Source organism: Narcine bancroftii, chromosome 4, assembly GCF_036971445.1.
Source record: "Narcine bancroftii isolate sNarBan1 chromosome 4, sNarBan1.hap1, whole genome shotgun sequence".
Taxonomy (NCBI): Eukaryota; Metazoa; Chordata; class Chondrichthyes; order Torpediniformes; family Narcinidae; genus Narcine; species Narcine bancroftii.
In genome coordinates, this window is record NC_091472.1 from 285,236,001 (window position 1) to 285,261,241 (window position 25,241).

Sequence of the window (25,241 nt, forward strand, 5' to 3'; positions counted from 1 at the left end):
TAAAATAAAAATTACATTTAAAGAAATAATAAAAAATAAGATAATAAAAATTAGAATACTACATCATTAAACTACACAAATTAACCCCCCCAATAATTATAACACAACATTAATCATCTAATTTAAAATTAGTCCAACCCTCCCCCCCCCATCTTATCAAATCTCTTACCTTAATTAGAATCAGGTGCCTACTGAGGGGAATGATTAACATAACCCCATGTTTTTCTACAGTATTCAGATTTCAGATTCAGATTTATTGCCAGAGTGCATATATGACATCACATACCACCCTGAGATTCTTTTTCTGTGGGCAAGGCAGAATTACTTCTGATTGGTAGTGCAAAGAAAAACGTACACAGCATATACATGTAAACAAAGAAAGAACTGTTAACAGATAACGAATGTAAACAAATGGACCCACTGCAATTTGCCCATCATCATAAACACTCCACAGCAAATGCAATATCACTGGTTGTCCACTCAGCTCTGGATCAACTCAAAACCAGCAGCTCATACATACGGCTGCTCTTCATAGACTGAAGCTCAGCCTTCAACATCATTTTAACCTCAGTGCTGGTCAAGAAGCTCCAAACTCTGGGCCTCTCCCACTCTTCTGCAACTGGATCCTTGACTTCCTCATCAGAAGACCACAGTCAGTACAAATTAGTTAAAAGCGTTTCCTGCTTACTGACTATCAACACAGGCACACCTCAAGGATGCATGCTTAGCCCACTGCTCAACTCACCATAGATCTATGTCTGTGTGGGCCAGATCTAATTCCAATATTATCTACAAATTTGCCGATGACACCACGTTTGTCAGCAGAATCACAAACGGCAATGAGGAAGCGTCCAGGAGGGAGATAGATCCACTCATTAAGTGGTGTCACACCAATAACTTTGCGCTCAACAGTAGCAAAACCAAGGAGATCATTGTGGACTTCAGGAGGAAGTCAAGAGAACATGATCCAGTCCTCTTCAAGGACACAATAGTGGAAAAGGTCAATAACTTCAAATTCCCGGGTGTCAACATCTCCAGTGGCTATACTTTGTAAGGTGTTTGAGGATATTCGGTATGTCACTGAAGACTCTCAAAAACTTCTACAGGTATACCGTAGAGAGCATTCTGGCTGGTTGCATTCACTGTCTGGTACGGAAGTGCCAAAGCTCAGGACAAGAAAAAGCTCCAGAGGGTTGTTAACGCAGCTTGAGACATCACAGGCTTCACTTCATTGAGGACGTCTACAAGAGGCGGCATTTTAAGAAAGCACCCTCTATCCTCAAGGACCTCCACAACCCAGGCCATGCCCTCTTCAATCTGCTACTATCAGGAAAAGGGTACAGGAACCATCAGATTCCTGAATGATCAATGAACCAAAGACACAGCCTTACTTTGACTTTTCTTGTACTGTTTTTATTTATTGTTGTAAGGTGGTTATATGAACGTTTGCACTGTGATGCTGCCACAAAACAACAAATTTTGTGACTTGTTCATGATAATAAATTCGGATTCTGGACAAGAAGGTGAGCTAGAGCCCTAACTTCCCCAGAAGCATGAGGAAATTTGGCATGTCACTCTTTCTCTTAAAACTTCTACAGGTGCACTATGGTAAGTAACCTGTCAGGGTGCATCACTACCTGGTACAGGAACTGTTCCACCCAAGACAACAAGAAAAAGCAGAGATTTTAAATGTGGCTCAAGCTATTACACTCAGAATGTTGCAGAAGGTAGCAAACAAAGCCAGATCCATCACAGGCACTGACCTCCCATCAATCCATGGTCACAACCTCTTCTCACTGTTACCTTCTAGTAAAAGATACATAACTTTGAAGGCATGCACCTCTAGGTTCAAGAACAGTTTATTTCCTATTGCTATCACCTCTCCTTGTTACACTAATCATGGACAGATCCAACACCACAAAAGGACTTTTTGCACGGTGGTAACATATTATTTTCCCCTCTTCCACGATGGTAACTCTGCATATTTCTCTCTATATTCCAATCATCTCCACTCCTCCAAGTGATCTCTCCCTTCCCCTGTTTCTTTGCCTCTCGTGTCTTCTTTCCAGAACCCTATCACCTTTTGGCCCCTTCCCAGTTTCTCTCCCCCTTTGTACTTCAGTCTCAATAAAGGGTCCCCACACAAACTATTGACTGATCATTTCTACCTTTCCCAATGAGTTCCTCCTCCTCCACTGTTTGCAGAAGATCATCCATGATTGCCATGAATGATGGAATGGGCTCCAACATCCAAATAATCTTCACCTTCTCCTATTTCTTACATTTTGATGTTGCTTTTCTACGTTAAAAGTGGTCAAGCTGTGCATATTTGCCATTGTTAAGCAAAATGCAAAAGATCATTCCAATGAAAATAAAATTACAAAGAACAAATAAATATTGCCGTTTGAACCATTTGGGTTGAACTGAAAGGCGAGGAGAACGTGATTCTTTGAGCACGTGATACAACCCCAAATTTACAAATAAAAGCCAATCTAGTGGAGGAACGTGTACTGATAGGTTTTCCTCCATTGTATAGGACAATGTTACTGTTGCCCACCAATGACTCATCTCTTAAGTCTCCTCCCCATACTTCCTCTTTTCTGGTCGTCCTGTACCTGCCCAAGTCTTGTGTGCCTTAAAGCCTATTGTTTCTCCTGCCCATGACTCCGTGGTTATGGATAGAGCCTATCAGGACGTTCATACCATTGGACTGTAGTTAGAAAATTCTACGTTCACACCAAGATTCCAATATTTGCAGACTCCAGTGTGCTGATTAATGAAAAATTTATGGAGAGATAGGGATCCTCGTCCAACGGTTCATTGACTCTGATGCGATTCAGAAGGGAAAAGTTGGGCTTTCATTGAGATTAGAGGGTGTATGTTCATCTAATCGCTGTGTCAGTTTGGAAGGAGGAGCAGTCTCTGGCTTGACTGCAGTTCGTCACTTGGCACACTGGCGGTCCACTTTCACCAAGAACACGACCCTGGAAGTACCTTGAAGTTGGATTGTCTTGGTGAGTGTGCTGTACATGTCGTCTTGTAATGTTGTTCCCAAATCGAGTGACTTCCTTTCGTTTCTGGGGGAGAATTTGGTGGCGGAACGTCGCAGCGCTGCTCTGACCTTAACTTTGAGGAAGTTTCGGCCTTTTTATTCTCTCTCTCTCTCTCTCTCCCCCGCTGAGTTCTATTTCAAAAGAATCCCTGCAGAAGCAGCCTGCCCCACACTTGCAGGTGGGACGAGGGCGGAGCAGGACGTTGCTGTCGAGGCCAGTCCTGAGAGTTGCCTGGAAGAGCACGTCTGAATTCTAACCCGGACCTTGTGTGCCGATCTGCACGGCCTCGGACCGTCACCGAGTTCAGACTCAGTCGCTCGGAGGAGGCGCCCTGTGCTACATTGGAAGATAAAAGTATTGTTGGGAGTTTTAAAAAAGTTAGCAAGTGGACCCAAAGTCAACCCACTCTGGTAAATTGGAGAGAATTAGCAAGAACAGCGTCTTGTTAAGCACTTTTGAAATGGGATCACGGTCAAGTACGAGATGTGTCAGGGGAGGTGCTGAGTTGCGCTGTAGACAGGGAAAACTTTTTTAAAAATTGAGTCGTTTGATTTTTGAATTTTCACTCATGCTCCTGAGTATATTTGCCTTTCACAAACAACACCCCACTTTCAGTATCTGGGAATATTTTGTATTCAATCAGCCCAGCCTTTTCAGCTGCAATATTTTGAATCAGTATGATACTTCCCAAGAACACGTGGTTGCAGGAGGGAAGGTGACAGAATGTCCTTCGGCCTTCCTTGAAGCATCCAAGAAAGGTGTAAAATCATGGCATGAGTGCTCACATTCTACAAAACATTAAATATGCCTCCGTAGGTATCCAGAATTCTGGCATAGATCTCATCTGAAAGGTTGTTAGAAAATCTTCAAGGAGTTCTATTCATTGGTTACAGCAATAATTAGCTGACTGAGAATTCACGATTGACATTCAGGGTCATGATTAGAATGGGAAAGAGAAGAGAATGCAGAAATTTATGGATTGGTCTTGGAATCATTATTTTTAATTCGCACTAACCAGCTTTGGAAACATAGGTGCAATTAGATCAAGTTAGCAAAGGCTAATAAATGGAGTTCAGGGAATATCTAACATATTCAAGGGGCAAAATGATCACTTATGAAAGTCATATAATTGTAAAATGATATGCATTAAAAGAAGAACATGAATAGATTTAATAAATTACAATGAATTTAATGAAGTTGGTGGTTTCTTCTTCCTCCACTTAATAGAATTGAAAGAAACCTGCCCTTTGGGAGAGAATCATTTGCCATACTTCCTCTTCTTTCCAGACCATTGCACTATGGTTTAAAACATTTTTTATTATTTTCAGTTCGGAGATGTATAAAATAGAATATGAGAAATTTTTTTTTCAAAACTAACCACTTTCTGCAATTTGTGTCATGTAGCAATATATCTGTTTGCTGATAAGATTAAAATATTTGGGAATGTAAATGATGATGAAAATGTAAAGATTCCAAGCTAAGTGAATGGTAATAATGTGGTGGATGGAGTGCAACGTGGAAAATGGGCTGTAATCTACTGGCTGGAAAAAAAGTTTTTTTTCATTATGGGTGATTGGGAAAAGTTGATAGGACAGCACAGAAACAGGCCCTTGAGCCCATCTAGTCCATGCCAAAAAAAATTTCGCCTCATTCCATTGACTTGAATCCAGACTGTAGTCCTCCAAATCCCTTTAATCAACATACCATATCTATCCAAATTTCTCTCATATGTTGATAGAAAACCCATGTCCACCCATCCTTGCCACCCATTAAGTGAAGAAGTTCCCTCTAATCCTTAAACATTTCGCATCAGCACCTCTACTCCTCAGGAGTTTGTGGACATTTGGTATAACATTGGAAACCCTGGCAAATTTCTACAGATGTGTGTTGAAAACTGTGTTGACTGGCTGTATCACGGTCTGATATGGGGACACCAATACCCCTGAGCATAAATCGCTGCAAAAGGTAATCGATAAAGCCAGGACATCACGGGCAAAACCCTCCCAACCGTTGATAACATCTACAGGAAATTCTGCTGTCGGAGAGCAACAATTATCAAGGATTCACATCACCCAGCACACATTCTGTTCTTGTTGCTGACGTCAGGAAAGAAGTTTAGGTGCCACAAGACTCTCATAACCATGTTCAGGAAAGCTGCTACCCCTGTACCATCAGACTCCTCAACAACAAACTTAATCAGGGACTTATTTCAGTCCCTTTTTATTGATTTTTTAAATTTCTCTCTGTATTGCAGTCAGTTTGTTTACATTTCTTTATTTGTTTACAGGTTCAAAGTTTAGATTTATTGTCAAGAGTACATACACGGTTGGCATGCAGTTAGCGCAACACCTTTACAGGGCAAGTGATCAGGACTGGGGTTCAAATCACGCACTGTCTGTAAGGAGTTTGTACATTCTCCCGTGTTCTCAGGTGGCTCCAGTTTCCTTCCAGCATTCAAAACATACCAGTGGTGAAGGTTAATGGGGTGTAAATTGGGTGGCATGGACTCGTGGGCCAAAATGGCCTGTGGTTATGCTGTATGTCTAAATTTAAATTTAAAAAAATTAAAATGACATCAATGTACAATCGAGATTCTTCTTCCTGTGGGTGAGGCAGAATTACCACTTGTTGGTAGTACAAAAAAAAACTCAACGTACACATGGTGTTGTTCTTGTACCGAGCCACACAGTCTTAGGTGTAAAGTGAGTAGAGCAGGGAGCGAAGAACACAGCCCTATGCTGTTTCAGTACTGATGGAGATTGTGCGGGAGGTGTTCTTGCTGATCCTCACTGATTGTGGTCTGGAGGTGAGGAAATCCAGAATCCAATTACACACTGGGGTGTTGAGTCCCAGGTCTTGGAGATTGTTGATCAGTTTTGATGGTGTTGAATACTGAACTTTAGTTGATAAAGAGCATCCTGATGTGTGCATCTTTGCTGCCCAGGTTTTCTAAGGCTTTGTGAGAGCCAGTAAGATGGCATCCACTGTGGACTTATTGCTAGGGTAGGCGAATTGGAACGGATTCATGTTGGCACTCAGACAGGATCTGATGTGCTTAATCACCAGCCTTTCAAAATACTTCATCACTGTTGATATGAGTGCCACTGGTCAATAGTCATTTAGGCATGTTGCCATGCTGTTCTTGGGCACAAAACAGGTGGGTTCCATGCACTGCTGGAGTAAAATGTTGAAGATCTCCATGAATATATTGGCAAGTTGGTCAGCACAGGTTTTTAATACTTGGGCGGGAACTCTATCCGAACAGGATGCTTTCCTCGGATTCACTCTCCTGAACCTGCATGTTATTCTCTGATTAGGACAGGAGAGGAGAGTCAGGTGACATGAGAGTGCACAGTGGTGGTTCTTCCTTTTTCTTGTGGTCTAATTGGCCTTAAAAGGCATTGAGTTAATCTGGGAATGAAGCTTTGCCATCTTCTGCATTGGATTTGAGCATCTTGTATGCTTGTATCTTTTTGAGTACAGTTTTTTTTTAAACTACCAATAAGTGATAATTCTGCCTCATCCACAGGGTTGTAATGTGATGCCATGTATGTACTATGACATTAAATATGAACTTTAACTTTCACCTTTAATCAATGTCTTCTAGTTCTTGTCTCACCCATCCTCAGTGGAAAAGCGCTGCTTGCATTTATCCTACATTTACCCCTCAAAATTTTGTATAGCTCTATCAATGTCTGACACTCCAGGGAATAAAGTCCTAATCTATTCAACCATTCTCTGGAACACATCCTTGTGTATTTTTCTCTGCATTCTTTCAATCTTATTGATATATTTCATGTAGACAACCAAAACTGCACTTAATACTCCAAACTTAGCCTCACTAAAGATTATACCAGTGCCGTTACAGACTTTAACTGTGGATGAGTGTGTCCCCTCCAAATCATTCAGGGTTTTCTTCAACCAGAAGCCCTGGATAAACAATGAAATCTGAAACCTGCTGAGAGCCGGATCACAGGCATTTAAGTCCAGAGATCCAGAACACTACACTAAGAGCAAGCAAGGCCTATGGAAACCCATCTGGGTGAAGTGGAGATTCTGGATGAAAATGAAAACAACTATATCCTACAGCTGTGGTAGGATCTCCAGTGCAGGAAAAGATGGCAAAGCTTCACTCTTCAGATGTTATTTAACATAACATGCTAGAAAACCAAATCTGGTGCAATAGGAGACAGCAAACCTTCACTCCCTGATGAACCCAATGTATTCTACACCTGATGTGACAAGAAGAACCGCTGTGCACCCCCACGTCCCCTGATGATCCTCTTCTGTCAATATCTAAAGATGATATATGGGCTGCCTTCAGGAGAGTGAATCTGAGGAAAGCATCTGGTCCGGATGGAGTACCTGGCTGAGTACTGAAAATCTGAGTTGACCAACTGGCCAATGTTTTCATGGATATCTTCAATATCCTGTTTCAAACAGTTCTCTCAATTGTACCTGTGCCCCAGAAGAGTGTGGTAACCTGCCTAAATAACTAATGACCAATGGCTCTTGCATCAGAGTGATGAACTGTTTTGAGAGGTTAGTGTTGAAGCATATTGGCTCCTGTCTGTGCAGTGATTGTGTGGATCCATTCCAGTTTCCCCCCTGCAGCAACAGGTCTATGGCAGATTCCATATCCCTAGCTGCACAAAAAAAATACCTGGGCAGCAAAGGTGCATACATCAAGGTGATCTTTATTGACCACAATTTGGCATTCAACACCATCTTCCCCGAAAATCTTGTCAGCAAACCTGGGCCTCAATACCCCACTGTACACTTGGATCCTGGATTTCCTCACCTTAGACGAGGTGCCATTGTGATTTCCTTTACATTAGAGAGACTGGGAAATCTCTTCGTTGAGTACTTTGGATCTGTCCACTGCAATAGCATTGATCTCCCAGTGGCCCCCTATTTCAGTTCCCCATCCCATTCCCTTGCTGACATGTCTGTCCATGGTCTCATGCACTGCCAGACTGAGACCACCTGCCAATTGGAGGAACAACACCTCATCATCAGAATTGGTACCCTTCAACCAGATGGCATTAGCTGACCTCCATTTTTCATTTAAACCACCCCCCCCCCCCCCCATCTTCTCCCGGTCTCCTTTCATCTATTTGTGTTTCTCACTTCTCTTTTCCCTCTATCTCCTTTTATAGAGCCAAAATCAATTCTCGTGTTTCTTCTCATCATATCCCATTTACACCTTTTGTCTCTTGCTCTGGTCTCCTCTCCCTATCATTCTTCACCCTTTCTCTCCCCCGTCTTTAATTCAGCCGCCTGTCTGTTTTTTCCTTCTACTTTGAAGAAGGGCTCAGGGCTTGAAACACCAGTCATCTATCTTTACTTATGGACCCTGCGAGACCTGGTGAATTCCTCCAGCATTTCTGTGTTTTTACCATAAATGCGTATGTCTATTATTTGTTTTCAAAACAGCATGTGATTTAAAATCTGGGCTCATGTAAAGAGTGTGAACAAACTACATTTTTGTTCTTGGAATATGGGGAATCCTTGCATGGTAAGCCTATTTGCGCTGAAAATTAGCCTTCTTAAATTTCTGTAACCCTGATGACGATTCTACTCTCTAGAAAGCATTGCATGAGAGAATTTTAGTTTATTAATTTAGTGATAAAGCAGCAATAGTTTATACAATAGAGGCATCAGTGAGAAAGTGACTGGCACAATCCATACAAGTGTTAGCAAAATGGCTGTACCGGTAAGAAATTTGTTACTTTCTCTTTAGCATATGAATAGACAGAGATGATGTACCAACAGTATCCATGCTTTTATTTTTCCATCTTCGTGAAGAACACAAAATTTAACATGCAGATACAGAAAGGAGTTAGGGAATCGTAGGGTAAATGAGCCATTACTTCAATGTGATGTCAGTGTGTATATACTCTGACAATGAATCTGGAGTCTAGTTCAGAAGCTTTCACAACTGGTTCAAACAAACCTCTGTAAGTGAATCAAGTACTTTAAAATATAGACACTATTATAAAGTAGGAAAGGTGACAACTAATTTGCACACAAACCTTTAACAAACTGCAAAGTGATAACGGCCAAGTGAATTCTTTATTTGTTGTGTTGTAGATTGAGAGAGCTCTATTGATGCTCTAGATAAAAGCCATGGACTTTAAGTAATACGACCATAAAATCCGGGCAAATGCCATGGTTGAAAATCTCACAGAAAGCAGTACCTATTTCCTCCGATCTCTATATGACAAGCAAGGCGGTAATTTATTGTCCATGTTGCCTTTCAAAGAGTTGCGTTATTTCCACCTAAAATCAGGGGTGCGGTACTCATTTTTTAGGTGCCGGAGCTCCCAAAAAATGGTGACAAGAAGGTGCCACAGCCACCCCATGAGGTGCCTAGAGTGGCCCCGTGAGGTGCCCCCTGGGGTGCAGGAACAGCGCTCCGGTGAGGCCCAGCACCCCTGCCTAAAATGTTGTTTAAAATATTTTGGATTATTTTTCTCTTTTGTTTTGAGAGACTTACAGAAATAGTAAATTTCTGTTACATATGCTTCTCTGCTAAACTTCCACCTCAAAAAGAATGTACAAGTACTTTGGAAAGGGGGTCAAGTCACCTTTATTTATCATTCATACCATGCTCTCACGGCAAAGACGAGATGGCATTTCTCCAGGACCATGGAGTATATTTACATATATGTTAGAATAGAAGTTAAACATATTAAAATATTAAAGATGTATACACTACACTATCTACATATGTTCTGGGAATTCAGGAACCTGATAGCTTGGGGGGAGGGGAAAAAGAACTGTTGCCCAGTCTGGATATAATGATCTGAGTTCTACAGTACCTCCCACCAGATGGCAGAAGGGAGAACAGTTTACATGCAGGGAGAGTGGAGTCCTTCATGTTTATTGCCTTTTGCCTGCATTGAGTGTTGTAGATGTCCTTCATGGTAGGAAGAGACCCCCCCCCCCCCCCCCCACCAAATTATCTTTCCCACTGACTTCACTATACTCTGCAGGATCTTGTAGTCCGAGAAGGTATAGGTTCCAAACCAGGCCGTGTAAAATGTAGTGAGATGGAGGGTGGGAGATAAACTTTCCTCAGCCTTCGCAGGAAGTAGAGGTGCTGCAGGGCTTTCTTGGCTATGGAGCTGGTGTTATGGGACCAGGTGAGCTTCTCCATCAAGTGCACTCCAAGGAACTTGATGACCTCAATGGTTGAATCGTCAATGATCAGCAGAGAGTGATTCCATCCCCACCCCACCCCCTGGCCATCCTGAAGTCAACAATGATCTCTTGTATTTTTTTTAATGCTCTGCTCCAGTCTGTTACTGACCGCACCTCATCTCTGTACGCTGACTCTTCATTCTTACTAATCAAGCCCACCACAGTGATTCAAGTTGTGTTTAGCTGGACAATCGTGGGTCAGCAGAGTGAACAGCAGACCCGGGTCAGTTGATGATCTTGAAGGTCTGTTACCGATCTGGACTGCCTGAGGTCTCTCTGACAGGAAGTTGAGAATCCAATTACAGAGGGAGGTGTTTAGACCTAGCAGGCTCAACTTCCTTATCGGGTATTGTGGTGTAATTGTGCTGAATGCTGAACTGAAGTCAAAAAACACCATTTGAACATACGAGTCCTTTTCCAGGTGGGTGAGAGCTAGATGGAGGGTGGTGGTGATGCCATCGTCCTTGAAGCAGTTGGGCCTGTACGTGAACTGCAGGGGGTCTAGTGACGGGGGCAGCAGGAGCTTGATGTGTTCCATTAAGTACTTTGTGATGATGGATGTAGTGCCACAGTGCAGTAGTCATTGAGGCAGGGCATAAACAACTTCTTTGGCATGGGGACAATGGTGGTGGCTTTGAAGTATATTTGGACTATGGCGCTTCTCAGGGAGATGTTAAAGATGTCGGTGACAACATCTGCTAACTGAGCCGTACATCCACTGAGCACTCTAATGGGAATGTTATCCAGTCCAGCAGCTTTCTGCGGGTTGACCTTGCCCAATTTTCTCTTCATTTCGGCCACTACAAGACACAGCATCTGGTCATTTGGAGGAGAGGTGCTCTTCTTTGCTGCAATGTCATTTTTCACCTCAAAGCATATGTAGAAGTTGTTCAGTGCATCTTGGAGGGAAGCATCACCAGCTCAGGCAGATGGTGTAGTCTTGTGGTTGGTGATATCTTGGATACCCTTCCACATGTGTCGCGTGTCCTTGCTGTTCAGGAAGTGACTGTGATTGTGCTGGGCATGCACACACTTTACTTCCCTGATGGCCTTGGACAGCTTGGCTTTTGCAATGGCTAGGGCTACCACAGATAAATTTATAATCTATTGCACAATATATGTAAGCTCCAAGAAAGATTTGATTGGTCAACTTTTCATTCAAATAATCTTGGATCATTGGGATAATGTGTGTCCATCACACTTGAAATAAAATAAACTAGTGCTTAGAATCCAAAGCCAGTGTGCTTAAAGCTGTCATTCTACATTCAAGGTTTCCAATGAATGCCCGTGGAAAGGATTTATGTTTTTGCTTCAGGATAGTGGAATGAGATGAACAGTTATTGATAGGTATATTCTGGCTGCAGAATGGATAGAGATGATGTCACAGATTAATATTAATGGAAGCCTGGTCTTGTGTGACCTATTGAGATTATAATTTCTTTTTCTTTTTATTGGTTTTAATATATGTAAAATATATAAGGTAAGTCAATATCAAGTTACGATAAACAAGGTACGATGCATATGAACCCATATTATTAATTGGATAAAAATAAAAGAGAAAACGGTATTCTTAAACTAATCTAATAATCTACCTCCACCCTATGAGGGTTGCTGGCCAAGTTGAGGAGTACACTATGGGGTTATTTGTTTTAAAAAAAAAGTAAGAAATGAATAATCTACAAATTTTGAAAGTAATTGAGAAAACGACCCCAAAGAGAAAGAAAGCTAAGATCCACTGCAGTAGTAGAACACATAATATTTTTTAGAGGAAGATATGCCATCATATCTGACAACCATTGAGTATGAGTGGGAGGGACAGCATCTTTCCATCTCAGGAAAATGGCCCTTCTAGCAATGAGGGGAGCAACAGCCACTACATGGGATTGTAAGGAAGGCTTTTTTTTGTATTTAGAGGTAATATTAAGATAAAATTATGCTAACCAAACCTGTGCTTGATGGACTACTTGACATTGAATTAGTGAGTGCCAGCACAAAGAAAAGATGAGTGAACACATTCCAGCAAATGGTTGTTGAAAGTCTTGTTCCAATAATTTCTAAATGAAATCCAGGGAACCCTCGATCTTAGGAGCAGTTCATAAAGGGCAGAAAGCAATCCTTTATGATTAGGTTTAAAATTGTACACTTCCCAAATAAGGTTAAAGGATAAATTTAAGAAGCTCTGTATCTGTAAGTAACAAAAAAATTGATGTTTAGGTATTTTAAATTTAATCGATAATTGTTCAAAAGAAGCCAAATTTTGGTCAATATATAGATCTAGAAAAGATTGTATACCCAAGCTTCGCCACTGAGTATAACCAATATCTTGGAATGAAGGTTATTTTAAAAAAAAAAGGAATTATGTAGAATAGGGCTAATCAATTTTTTTTAAAAAACCATGGTAACAAAAATATTTTCTGAGCGGTAACCATTTACCTTGAAGCACCAAAGCCTGGTGAACTTTATACTTGTGAAATTCTGTGCACAGTAGAAGAATTGCCTGCAACCAGTGAACTTGGAGGAATGGGAAGAAAGATTGGACTGTGAATCAAAGAACTTTTCTGAATTTACACACACACCTTACATACACATGCGCTTAGAATTAGAAGGGGGTTAAGTTGGGTTAGTTAAGGCAATAGTGATAAGTTAAAGTGTGATTATGTTTTCATGTTTAAAGATAATTAAAAGCAAATTTTGTTTAAGTAACCATTTGTCTTGGTGAATATCTATTGCTGCTGGGTTTATGAGTCCTCTGGGCTTGTAGCAATGGGAGCTTTCTGCTTGTAAATTGGTTTAACTGCATGTATTGGCTCTAATTTAATTGGCCCTAAAATGTATGTAATTTTTTGAAATGGTCCTGTACAGTCCCAAACCATTCTTTCCTTAACTGAGCTATTGGTGATCTGACCTTTTATCCTATAGTTAGGCATCAAGTCTTTGATAATACTCCTGTTCAGGAACTTGTAATGCAAGGGACTGATGTAAGTGCAGATTGATAACTGGAATGTAAAATTTGTTTTCCATAATTCCATTTAGATTCAAATATTTGAAAACTTGAATTATTCAGTTTCCATTGTATTCATTTTAATTTTGCCTTCTATAAACTTGTAAACAAATGATAAAACTTCCTTGTTATTCTTCTGTATTGTAAACAGTGAGAAATCTTCAATATGATTAACTGTTAAACCTGTTTGATTTCATCATCCCTAAATCTGATTCTAGAATGAAATTAACATTCAAGAAAGATGAAATAAGCACCACAGGTATCACTTAATCTTTATTGGCAATTTTCTTTCCATCAAGAGCTATTTACAGTTTGGACAGGAAATTGGTACATTTTTTGCATTCAACTTGGCAGTGTCCTAAAGTTAAACCTTTTTGGTTAGAAATAGATAACTTATTGAAAAGAATAATGGGAATTAAGTTCCCACAGGATCCAATGTTATTTTTATTGAGTGATGTTAATGGCGTTGATCCTAAGTTGAAATTGAATAGGTATCAAAAGAAGTTTGTTCAAATTGCCTTGTATTTCCATAACTTGGAAGTCTGATACGGATTTGGGTATCGAAAGATAGCATGCTGAATTTCGGAATTGTATACCACTTGAAAAAATTACTTATAATTTAAGAGATAAATACTATATATTTTGGAAGATATAGAGCCTATATTTACAAAATATTGGTGTTGATATTTAAATGAAGCTCTGACATTCCCTTCTCCATAAGGTCTCAGTATGAGAAATTTTAAATAATAGGTATTCTTGTTGAGGGTCTCTTGTCCCCTTTTTCTTTTTTCTTCCTTTTTAGTAGGGGGTAGAGGGGGTGATATATAGGGAGGTTTCTTTTTTCTTTTTATATGCCAAGTGCAACTGAGGACAAAAATGAAAGGTTAAGACAAATGAATGTGTGGCTGAGGGGCTGGTGTAAAAGACAGGGTTTTGGCTTCTGGGACCATTGGGATCCCTTTTGGGGAAGGCATGACCTTTACAAGAAGGATGGGCTACACCTAAACCCAAAAGGGGTCAATATATTGACAGCTAGGTTTGGTAATCTGAATGTCCACTTCCTTAAGTACCCTTGGATGTAGATTATCAGGCCTTTGGGATATATCGGCCTTCAATTTCCCCAAGACCATGTCTTTAGAGATAGTGATTTCTTTCAGCTCCTCCCTTACATTAGTCTCTGTTTTCCAACATCCTTGGGAGGTTATTTGTATCCTCTCTTGTGAAAACAGAACTAAAGTAAGGATTTAATTGGTCTGCCATTTCCTTATTCCCCATTATATATTCCCCTGATTCTGACTGCAAGGGACCTACTCTGGATTTCACCAATCTTTTCCTCTTGACATATCTATAAAAGCTTTTGCAGTTGGTTTTTATGTTTGCCGCAAGCTTACTTTCGTAATTTATTTTTGCCCTCTTGATTAATCCCTTTGTCCTCTTTGCTGCATCTTGAACTGTTCCCAGTCTTCGGATTTGGTACTTTTTTTGGCCAAATGATATGCTCTCCCTTTGGACCTAATGCTGTCTCTAATTTCCCTTGTTATCCACGGTTGAGTCACCTTTTTTGGTTTATTTTTACAAAATAATCCAGATAAATGTGAAGTGATGCACTTTGGAAGGTTGAACTTGAAGGCAGAGGATGTGGTTAATGGCAGCATTTTACTAGTGCGGAGGAGTAGAGGGATCTTGGGTTCCACATCCATAGATCCCTCAAGGTTGGTGTGCAAGTTGATGGGATGGTTAGAAGGTGTATGGCATAAGCAAGGAACTGAGTTTGAGAACTGTGAGGTAATGTTGCAGCTCTGTAAAACTGGTTAGACCAGAACTGAACGCAATACAGCTCGGTTTAAACTAATTTGGCAGGGGGATGGGAACCTGTATGATAGGGCAAAGGACAGGAAAGATAAAATAGGAAAAGTTAGGTTAGGCAGCAAAAATAAAAAAATCAGAAAGAGCAAGGAGGGTAAAAAAAGCAAATCTGAAGGCTTTATATCTTAATGCAAGAAGCATTCGGAACAAGATAGATGAATTGGCTGTGGAAATTGAGACAAACAAATACGATTTGATTGGGATTACAGAAACATGGCTGCAAGGTGGGCAAGCCAGGGAACTTAATATCCCGGGGTATACAATATTTAGGAGCGATCGGCAAGAAAGAAAAGGGGGTGGGGTAGCATTAATAGTGAGAGAAGGGACCGACACGATTGACAGGAAGGATATTAACTCGGAAGAAGCGGAATCTATATGGGTGGAACTGAGGAATAGCAAGGGGCGGCAAACGTTAGTGGGAGTGGTATATAGGCCTCCAAATAGTAATGTAGAGGTGAGGGAAGGCATAAAAAGAGAAATTAGAAAAGCATGCAATAAGGGAACAGCTGTCGTCATGGGAGACTTTAATTTACATATAGATTGGACTAGCCAAATTAGTAAAAATACTGAGGAGGAGGAATTCCTTGAATGTTTACGGGACGGTTATCTAGACCAATATGTCAAGGAACCAACTCGGGAGCAGGCCATTTTAGACTGGGTATTATGCAATGAAAAGGGGCTAATCAGCAATCTTGTTGTACGAGGCCCTTTCGGTAGGAGCGATCACAATATGATCGAATTCTCACTCGACATGGAGTGACTGGTGCACAAGAACCCCTAGGTTCTTATAGGTTCTTGTAGAGTTTTTTTGAGGGGTTTAAAAAAAAGATTGATGAAGGGAAGGCTGTGGATGTTGTCTATTTAGACTTTAGTAAAGCTTTTCACAAAGCTCCCCACAGGAGGTTAGGAAAAAAGGTAGAGGCATTAGGTATAAATAAGGAGGTAGTGAAATGGATTCAGCAATGGTTGGATGGGAGGTGTCAGAGAGTACTGATAGAAAATTGTTTGTCAAATTGGAGGCCGGTGACTAGTGGAGCTCCTCAGGGATTGGTCCTGGGTCCACTATTGTTTGTTATATATATTAACGATCTGGAAGAAGGGATGGTGAATTGGATAAGTAAGTTTGCAGATGATACAAAGATTGGTGGTATTGTGGACAGTGAGGAAGATTGCCGTAGCTTAAAAAGAGATGTAGGAAAGCTAGAGGAGTGGGCTGAGAAATGGCTGATGGAATTTAATACGGATAAGTGTGAAGTGTTGCATTTTGGAAAGGCAAATCTAAATAGGTCATATACATTGAATGGTAGACAGTTGAGGAGTGCAGAGCAACAAAGGGATTTAGGAGTTATGGTAAATGTACCCTCAAAGTTGATACTCAGGTAGATAGAGTGGTGAAGAAGGCATTTGGAATGTTGGCCTTCATAAATCAGAGTATTGAATTCAATGTTATGATGAAATTAAACAAGGCATTGGTGAGGCCAAATTTGGAGTACTGTGTGCAGTTTGGTCACCAAATTACAGGAAGGATATAAACAAAATAGAGAGAGTGCAGAGAAGGTTCATGAGAATATTGACAGGATGTCAGTGTTTGAGTTACAGAGAAAGGTTGAGCAGCTTGAGGCTTTTTTCTCTGGAGCGTAGAAGATTGAGGGGGCATTTGATGGAGGTGTTCAAGATTTTAAAAGGGACAGAGAGAGTCAACGTGGATAGGCTTTTTCAATTAAGAGTGAGGGATATTCAAACCAGAGGCCATGGTTTGAGATTGAAGGGGGAAAATTAAAAGGGGAACATGAGGGGAAATTTCTTCATGCAAAGGGTGGTTGGGATGTGGAATAAGCTTCCAGCAGAAGTGGTTGAAGCAGGGATGTTATTTACATTTAAGGAAAGACTGGATAATTACATAGAGGGGAGAGGATTGGAGGGGTATGGACCAGGTGCTGGTCAGTGGGACTAGGAGGGTGGGGATTTGTTCTGGAATGGACTAGAAGGGCCAAACTGGCCTGTTCTGTGCTGTATATGGTTATATGGTTATAAAACCGAGACTAAGGTCCTGAATTTAAATAAAGGGAATTATGATGGTATGAGATGGGAGTTGTGTAAGATTGATTGGGTGGTGTTTATGGGGGGGCGGGGTTGACGGTGGATAGACAATGGAAAGCATTCACAGATCTAATGGAAGAATTGCAGAAATTGTTTATACCGGTTTGGCATAAAAATAAACCAAAAAAGGTGACTCAACTGTGGATAACAAAGGAAATTAGAGACAGCATTAGGTCCAAAGAGAGAGCATATCAATTGGCCAAAAAAAGTACCAAATCCGAAGACTGGGAACAGTTCAAGATGCAGCAAAGGAGGACAAAGTGATTAATCAAGAGAGCAAAAATAAATTACGAAAGTAAGCTTGCGGCAAACGTAAAAACCAACTGCAAAAGCTTTTATAGATATGTCAAGAGGAAAAGATTGGTGAAATCCAGAGTAGGTCCCTTGCAGTCAGAATCAGGGGAATATATAATGGGGAATAAGGAAATGGCAGACCAATTAAATCCTTACTTTAGTTCTGTTTTCACAACAGAGGATACAAATAACCTCCCAAGGATGTTGGGAAACATAGAGACTAATGCAAGGGAGGAGCTGAAAGAAATCAGTATCTCTAAGGACATGGTCTTGGGGAAAGTGAAGGGATTGAAGGCCGATAAATCCCAAGGGCCTGATAATCTACATGCTAGGGTACTTAAGGAAGTGGACATTCAGATAGCAGATGCTTTAAGAATTATTTTCCAGAACTCAATAGACCCTTGGATTGGACGGTAGCTTATGTTACCCCATTATTTAAAAAGGGGGGTAGAGAAAAAGCAGGGAATTATAGGCCAGTGAGCCTTACATCAGTAGTGGGCAAAATGATAGAATCCATTATTAAGGATGTAATAGCGGAGCATATGACTAGCAGAGAAGGGATCAGACAGAGTCAACATGGATTTACAAAAGGTAAATCGTGCTCGACAAATCTATTGGAATTCTTTGAGATGGTGACAGGTAAAATGGATGGGGGAGAGCCAGTGGATGTGGTGTACCTTGACTTCCAAAAGGCCTTCGATAAGGTCCCACATAAACGACTGGCAAGCAAAATCAAGGCTCATGGGATTGGGGGCAAGGTATTGATGTGGATTGAGAACTGGCTGGCAGATAGAAGACAGAGAGTTGGGATAAATGGCTCATTTTCTGAGTGGCAGGTAGTGACCAGTGGGGTGCCACAGGGATCTGTACTGGGACCCCAACTGTTCACAATTTACATTAATGATCTAGATGAGGGGATTGGATGTAATATCTCCAAATTTGCAGACGACACTAAGCTATGAGGGGTTGTGTGCACTGAAGAGGGGGTCAGGAAGCTCCAGTGTGATTTGGATAAATTGGGGGACTGGGCAGATACATGGCAAATGCACTACAATGTGGATAAATGTGAGGTTATCCACTTTGGTAATACAAACCGGAGGGCAGATTACTATTTGAATGGCAATAGATTGGCAGATGGGGAAGTGCAGAGAGACCTAGGGGTTCTTGTGCACCAGTCACTGAAGGCAAGCATGCAGGTACAGCAGGTGGTTAAAAAAGGCAAATGGTATGTTGGCCTTCATATCAAGCGGTTTTGAGTATAGGAATAAGGATACCTTAGTGCAGCTGTACAGGGCCTTGGTGAGACCCCACCTGGAGTATTGTGTGCAGTTTTGGTCACCTTATCTAAGGAAGGATGTTCTTACAATGGAGGGAGTGCAGAGGCGATTCACCAGGCTGATACCTGGAATGGCAGGAATAACTTATGAGGAAAGATTGTGCAATTTGGGATTGTACTCGCTGGAGTTTAGAAGATTAAGAGGGGATCTCATAGAGACATGTAAAATTCTGGCAGGACCGGACAGAATGGATGCGGAAGGGATGTTTCCAGTGGTGGGGGAGTCCAGAACCCGGGGCCATGGTTCAAGGATAATAGCCAAACCATTTAGGACCAAGATGAGGAGGAATTTTTTTACACAGAGGGTGGTGAATCTGTGGAATTCATTGCCACAGAGGGCAGTAGAGGCAGGTTGTTTGAATATATTTAAGAGGGAATTAGATATATTTCTTCAGTATAAGGGAATTAGGGTTTACGGAGAGAAGGCGAGGATGGAGTACTGAACTTTAAGATCAGCCATGATCTCATTGAATGGCGGAGCAGGCTCGAAGGGCCGAATGACCTACTCCTGCTCCTATCTTCTATGTTTCTATGTATTTGTATTGATTTGTATTATTTTTAATCATGTGTATTATTTTTTGTGGTTCTAAATTTAGAAATATTTTATTTTAAAGTTAGATAAATGTTTCCTTAATTTATTACATGAAGAAAAAAATGCCAAATTACTCAAAATGTTGCTATTGACCATCAAACTCGGATGAATGTGATGCAAATGCTATATAAGCAAAATTACCATCATTTCCTAACTGCTAATGTCACAGCATCAAGATATATTTTTAAAAAATATTTTTAGCTCTCCCTCAAAACCAGATGCCAATCCAGGAAAGAGCTAAAAACTATAGTGTGGTCCACAAAGCTAACTCCAAACAGGAACTTCTACTTTTTTTTGCCCTGCCAGAATCTAAGTGCCACTGCCAAACAATCTTAATTTCCACACTGTGTATTGTGCCCAGAATCATGGTGAAGGTTCCAGAATATCTTTTACCATCCACATAGCTATGCTGATCTCGCCATAGTGTATGAATCTCATAAGTCTGAATTTTACAGCAAAGTAAAATTGAGAGTTTAGCCACATTGCAAATGAATCCAGTGCTAGGTCAGAACCATAGATCATTATATCACAGAAAACTGGCCTTTCTAGTATGTCCTGAACAAATATTCAGCCTCATCCCACTGAACTACACCCATTCCATACCCCTCCATTTATGTTCCTGTCCAAATATTTCTTGAATGTTAAAATTGAGCAAGCGTTCACTATTTCAGCTTGCAGTTCGTTTCACACTCCCACCATTCTCTGTGTGAAGAAATTCCCCCTAATATTTCCCATAAACTCCTCCTCTTTCACCCTTAACCCATGTACTCCGGTTTGTATCTCACCTAACCTCTGCAAAAAAAACCCTGATAGCCTATACCCATAGTAATTTTATATACCTCTATGAAATCTCCGCTCCTGCTGTGCAAACACAATATACTGCCGCAAGTTAGTATTGTCATTTTATCTTTGTGCCACATGTCAGGCATGCAGCAATAACATGCATAGAGTTCTGATCAAGAACTGCAGACTGATTCACAATAACTAAAAACAGTAGTCTAAGCATGCCATACTACAGTAATTAGACAAAGTATAATTTTGCCTGGGGTAAATTTATCTATGAAGCATAAATAATTATGATTTGTAAGGATGTCAACTGCTGTTCTACTGGAGGTACTCAAGAGGAAGTGGAGGGAATCATTTGGTTTCTGTTCATTTTTTTTCTGCAACTGCATCAAAGCATTTGTTTGTAATGATTTTCAGAAACAAATGCTGCTTGGTATAAAACAGATGTCAACAAAATAACATTGAAGTTTTTTGAACATATGACACGAGTTTGCTTCTCTCTAGTAGCAGGGAAAGATTTTTTTTTCATTGATATATCAAAACATTGTGTAAAAGTCTACTTTGCATGGGACATTATAATTTTCCTTTCTCAATTTGACTTCTGCAGCGTTGATAATGAGATGAGGAATAGCTCTGTAGGGAAGCTAACAACTCACATTGAGGGCTGGCCAGAATGCCAGTGTGGAAATGGTTGAAGATGACACTGCACAAACACTAAGGTGAAAATATCCAAACATTGCATTGTTTTATGTATTTAAAGATCATTTTCATTCATCAGATGAGAATTAAGTTTGTTATTGATATTTTTAACCAGAATATTTCATTTCAGGATATGCAATTTATTGTTCTATGCTTTCTTTTTTAAAAAAAAAAGAAATTTTCTGTCCATCCGTCCTGTCAAACCAGAAGGAATGTAGACCAAAAGAATGCATGTCGTAGACTGTGAACATGTTCCACACAAAGTATGAGTTTTGCTTTGTCTATTGTATGCCCATGTTCTGTTGAAATCTGCTTATACCAAATAGTTAAATAGCTTTGTCGTTTCAAGGACCCATAGAAGATTAAAACCAATTTGTTATGGCTATTTGTTAAAGATTTACAATTCCATTAACCATGAGCCAGAGAAGGAAATACAGTAAAGTTCTTTGTTTTGTATAACTTGCTTGCCAGAGCAATTCTTAACTTCAGAGCAAAGCACCAGGTCCACAAAATAAATAAGTGAAAGTTGGTCATGCCTTTGCAAACCTTGTATTTTCCAGTTTAGAAAATAGGAAGTTGAAGAAGGGACATTTGAATTGTTGGCTAACATGTCTAGCATTCATTTTGAGTAAAGTATTAAAAAGCATCCTGAAAGAATGGCAATGAAATGCCCAATTAAATATTGAAGAAAGATCATCACAAGTTTATGAAAGGGGTATTCTTGAATGAGGAAATGTTTGAAACAACCTAGACATAAAAGAAATTCAAATTTGGCTAACTTCTTGACAGAAGATTTTAAGTAGAATCGACATGGTGGCTTTTGCACTCCCCACACAACCTTCACAACTTCAAGACCACCAAAGAACAATCTGTAAGACAGACTCAACATTTTTTTGGCACTTCTAAATGGGAATATTTTATTATTCTCCTCTTCCTTGCATATTATTGTCTTTATTTCTTCATGTGTTGCGTATTTCATGTACCTGAGAAGCTGCAGTGAGACGTTAATTTCTTCTGTGCTTGTACTTGCGTATATCACAGTATTATTCATTAAACATTAAATTGGATAGCATTCTAACTTGGAGTTGAAATCTGAGCACAAGTGATATTAAGACTTGGGATCCTGCTGGTTACGATACCAGACTCTCAAATACTTAGGAGCCCAAAATCAATTATGGCAAGTTGACAAATTTGATTTCAATAAATCTACATTTTGGGGACTAGCAACAGAAAATGACTTTTATGCCTGCTATTTTGTTGTAAAATATCTCAGTTTCTTCATGGGTGGATGGTTAGCTCTTGTCATTCAACATAGCCAGAATGGCTAAGAAAATACTGTATGAGAAATGTGATAAGCAATAAAACTAAAGATGTGGTAGATTGAAAAGATGGGAGAACAGCAAGACTAAGAAAAAGAAAGACAATTTTAAAGTACAGTATAAACAACTGTACATTTGGTGACTAAAGGCTTCAGCATTACTTATCTTTTGTAAGAAATGCTATTGAATAATTTAATGAAATCAAGCACTGAAATGGCAGCCACAAGGAGGTCTAACCAGGTTATGTGATAAATAGAGGATACAGGGTACAGTCCCTTATTAATGAAAATAAATCCATCCACTATTTAATTTTGATTTCAGTGTTATAGAATGTTTTTTTTTTAAATATGGTGACTGAGTAACAGAAACAAGGGATATTCTTAAGATTAAAATCTTAACTAACTAAAATACTTGGTAAAGAGGAACCTCAGTTTTTACTGAGGTGTAGAAAAGAAGGTGTCCATTTGGTTACTTTCTGCAGTGTCCTGAATGTATACATACAGTGGAGAAAAATTTACAGAAGAATTGGTTAGATATTTGTGGTAGGAATTTTAGGGATATTAGTTTTGAAACTTATCGTGGTTCCTGTATAATACTAAGTCAAATTAACAGTGTTTGCTTAAAAATCACAATTTACATCAAATCTGTGTCCATACAAATAACTTGTGCAGTCTACTTTTGAGCTGTTTCCTCAAATGTAGGGTTTCTCATAACTTGTCTCTCTGCCTAAGAAGCTGATAGTGTGAACTTGTGACTTTTTTCCACAATTATACTGATGGTTATTTTATTTAATTTGTAGACATTGCACTATTTTCTACTGTTAAACTGTAATTTGGAGGAAGGTGGTTGTCAAACATCCATCTATGCATGGATGGAACAAAATTTGCTCGAAGGTTTTTCAACTGGATGTGGCTTTGCATCCTCAGGTGTTAGCACCATCAGTAGGAGTGCACTTCTCGTAGCCTTCAGGAGGAGCTTAGTTCTCTAAAATCAGTAAAATGGTCTTGAGGGTAGGACTGTGAACTATAATGCTTCATGACCTGTTTTTTATATCAGTTACAGCATTAGGATCCACTTGACAATGTAGAAAATTGATCAAGTAGATTTCTGTACACAAAAAAGCAGTAAATTTAATATGACCAATTTCTATTCATCTGTCTCCTATTGGCAATCAGTGGCATTAAATAATGTCACCTAGTACTCTCATAATTTTCTCAGTGCTAAGAAAAGGTCTGCTTTAGACCTCAGCTGTAGGTAAGTGTACCCTTATGAGGCTACAGATTGGGAGTAGGAAAGATGAAAAAAAAATAACTGAGTGGGTTTTTCTTCACTAATATATACAAGAGCCTCAACAGCCACTGTAAATCTATCAGTCTCGGAAGTTGTGCCTTGTGGAACAAGAAAAAGGAACTCTTGCAGAGTTTATTTTCCTTTTAATCATTAATCATCCACCAAAAAAAAGCTATTGGCTCATTTTAGGAATGCTGAATGATGCAATGCTGCTCTGTAGTATTATTTGTAATAGGTTCCAGTCTCCTCATGTTACTTCCTTATCTCTTAATATAAAACATAGAAAATAGGTGTAGGAGTAGGCCATTTGGCCCTTCAAGCCTACACCACCATTCAATTTGTTCATGGCTGATCATCCACTCAGTACCCTGTTCTAGCTCTCTCTCCATACCCCCTGATCCCCCTAGTCACGTACTAAATCTAACTCTCTCTTAAACAGAGCTATGGAACCAGCCTCAATCACTTCCTGTGGCAGAGAATTCCATAAATTCACCACGCTCTGAGTGGAAAAAATTCTTCCTCATCTCAGTCCTAAAGGACTTCCCCTTTATCCTTAAACTGTGACCCCTGGTTCTAGACTTGCTCAACATTGGGAACAATCTTCCTGCATCTAGCCTGTCAAATCCCTTAAGAATTTTGAATGTTTCTATTAAATCTCCTCTTAATCGTCTAAACTCCAGCGAGTACAAGCCCAGTCGTTCTAGCCTTTCTTTAGATGCAAGTCCTGCCATCCCTAGTATCAATCTGGTAAACTTTTTCTGCACTCTCTCCATGGCAATGATGTCCTTCCTCAGATAAGGAGACCAAAACTGAACACAATATTCCAGGTGAGGTCTCACCAAGGCCCTATACAACTGCATCAATACCTCTCTGCTTCTGAACTCGAATCCTCTTGATATGAATGCCAACGTACCATTCGCCTTTTTTACTGCTTGCTGCACCTGCCTGCCCACTTTTAATGACTGATGCACAGCGACACCCAAGTCTCTTTGCATCTCCCCTTTTCCTAATTCGATACCATTAAGATAGTACTCAGCCCTCCCATTCTCTCCTCTAAAGTCGATAACCACATACTTATCCACATTATATTGCATTTGCCATGCATTTGCCCACTCACCCAACCTGTCCAAGTCACCCTGCACACTCTTAACAGCCTCTACACAGCTCACAATCCCACCCAGCTTCGTGTCGTCTGCAAACTTGGAAATGCTGTTCTCTATTTCCTCATCTAAATCATTAATATATATCGTAAATAACTGGGGTCCTAGCACTGAGCCTTGTGGTACCCCACTAGTAACTGACTGCCATTCCAAAAAGTACCCATTTATTCCTACTCTTTGCTTCCTATCTGTCAACCAATTCTCTATCCACCTCAATACCATATCCCCTATACCGTGTGCCTTAAGTTTGTATAGTAATCTTCTGTGTGTGACCTTATCAAAAGCCTTCTGAAAATCCAGGTAAACCACATCTACTGGTTCTCCCCTATCCACTCTACTAGTTACGTCCTCAAAAAATTCAATAAGATTAGTCAGACATGATTTTCCCTTCATAAAACCTTGTGCTCTGATCAATGAATTCACCACTTTCCAGATGTGCCACAATCACATTTTTAATAACTGACTCTAACATTTTCCCCACTACCAATGTCAAGCTAACCGGTCTATAATTCCCTGATTTCTCTTTCCCTCCCTTTTTA

General features: G+C 40.0%; 2 protein-coding genes across 10 annotated transcripts in view; one reads left to right on the forward strand and one right to left on the reverse strand.

Moving 5' to 3' along the window:
• Nucleotides 1–25,241, reverse strand: part of c4h2orf76 (chromosome 4 C2orf76 homolog) — a 111,690-nt gene that overhangs the window by 42,497 nt on the left and 43,952 nt on the right. The window lies entirely within an intron of this gene.
• Nucleotides 2,638–25,241, forward strand: part of steap3 (STEAP family member 3, metalloreductase) — a 31,947-nt gene continuing 9,343 nt past the window's right edge. The window contains exons 1-2 of one of the 5 annotated variants that reach the window (XM_069935231.1): nucleotides 2,638–3,014; nucleotides 20,842–20,953. Coding sequence is in view for 1 of the 5 variants with exons in the window: in XM_069935229.1 (XP_069791330.1) it covers nucleotides 8,554–8,571 (18 nt within the window). In the remaining 4 variants the exon portion in view is untranslated. Of the gene's footprint in view, nucleotides 3,015–8,538; nucleotides 8,572–13,496; nucleotides 13,520–20,841; nucleotides 20,954–25,241 lie in introns of those variants that run through there. The other 4 variants (XM_069935232.1, XM_069935230.1, XM_069935229.1 and 1 more) reach the window with 4 other exon arrangements.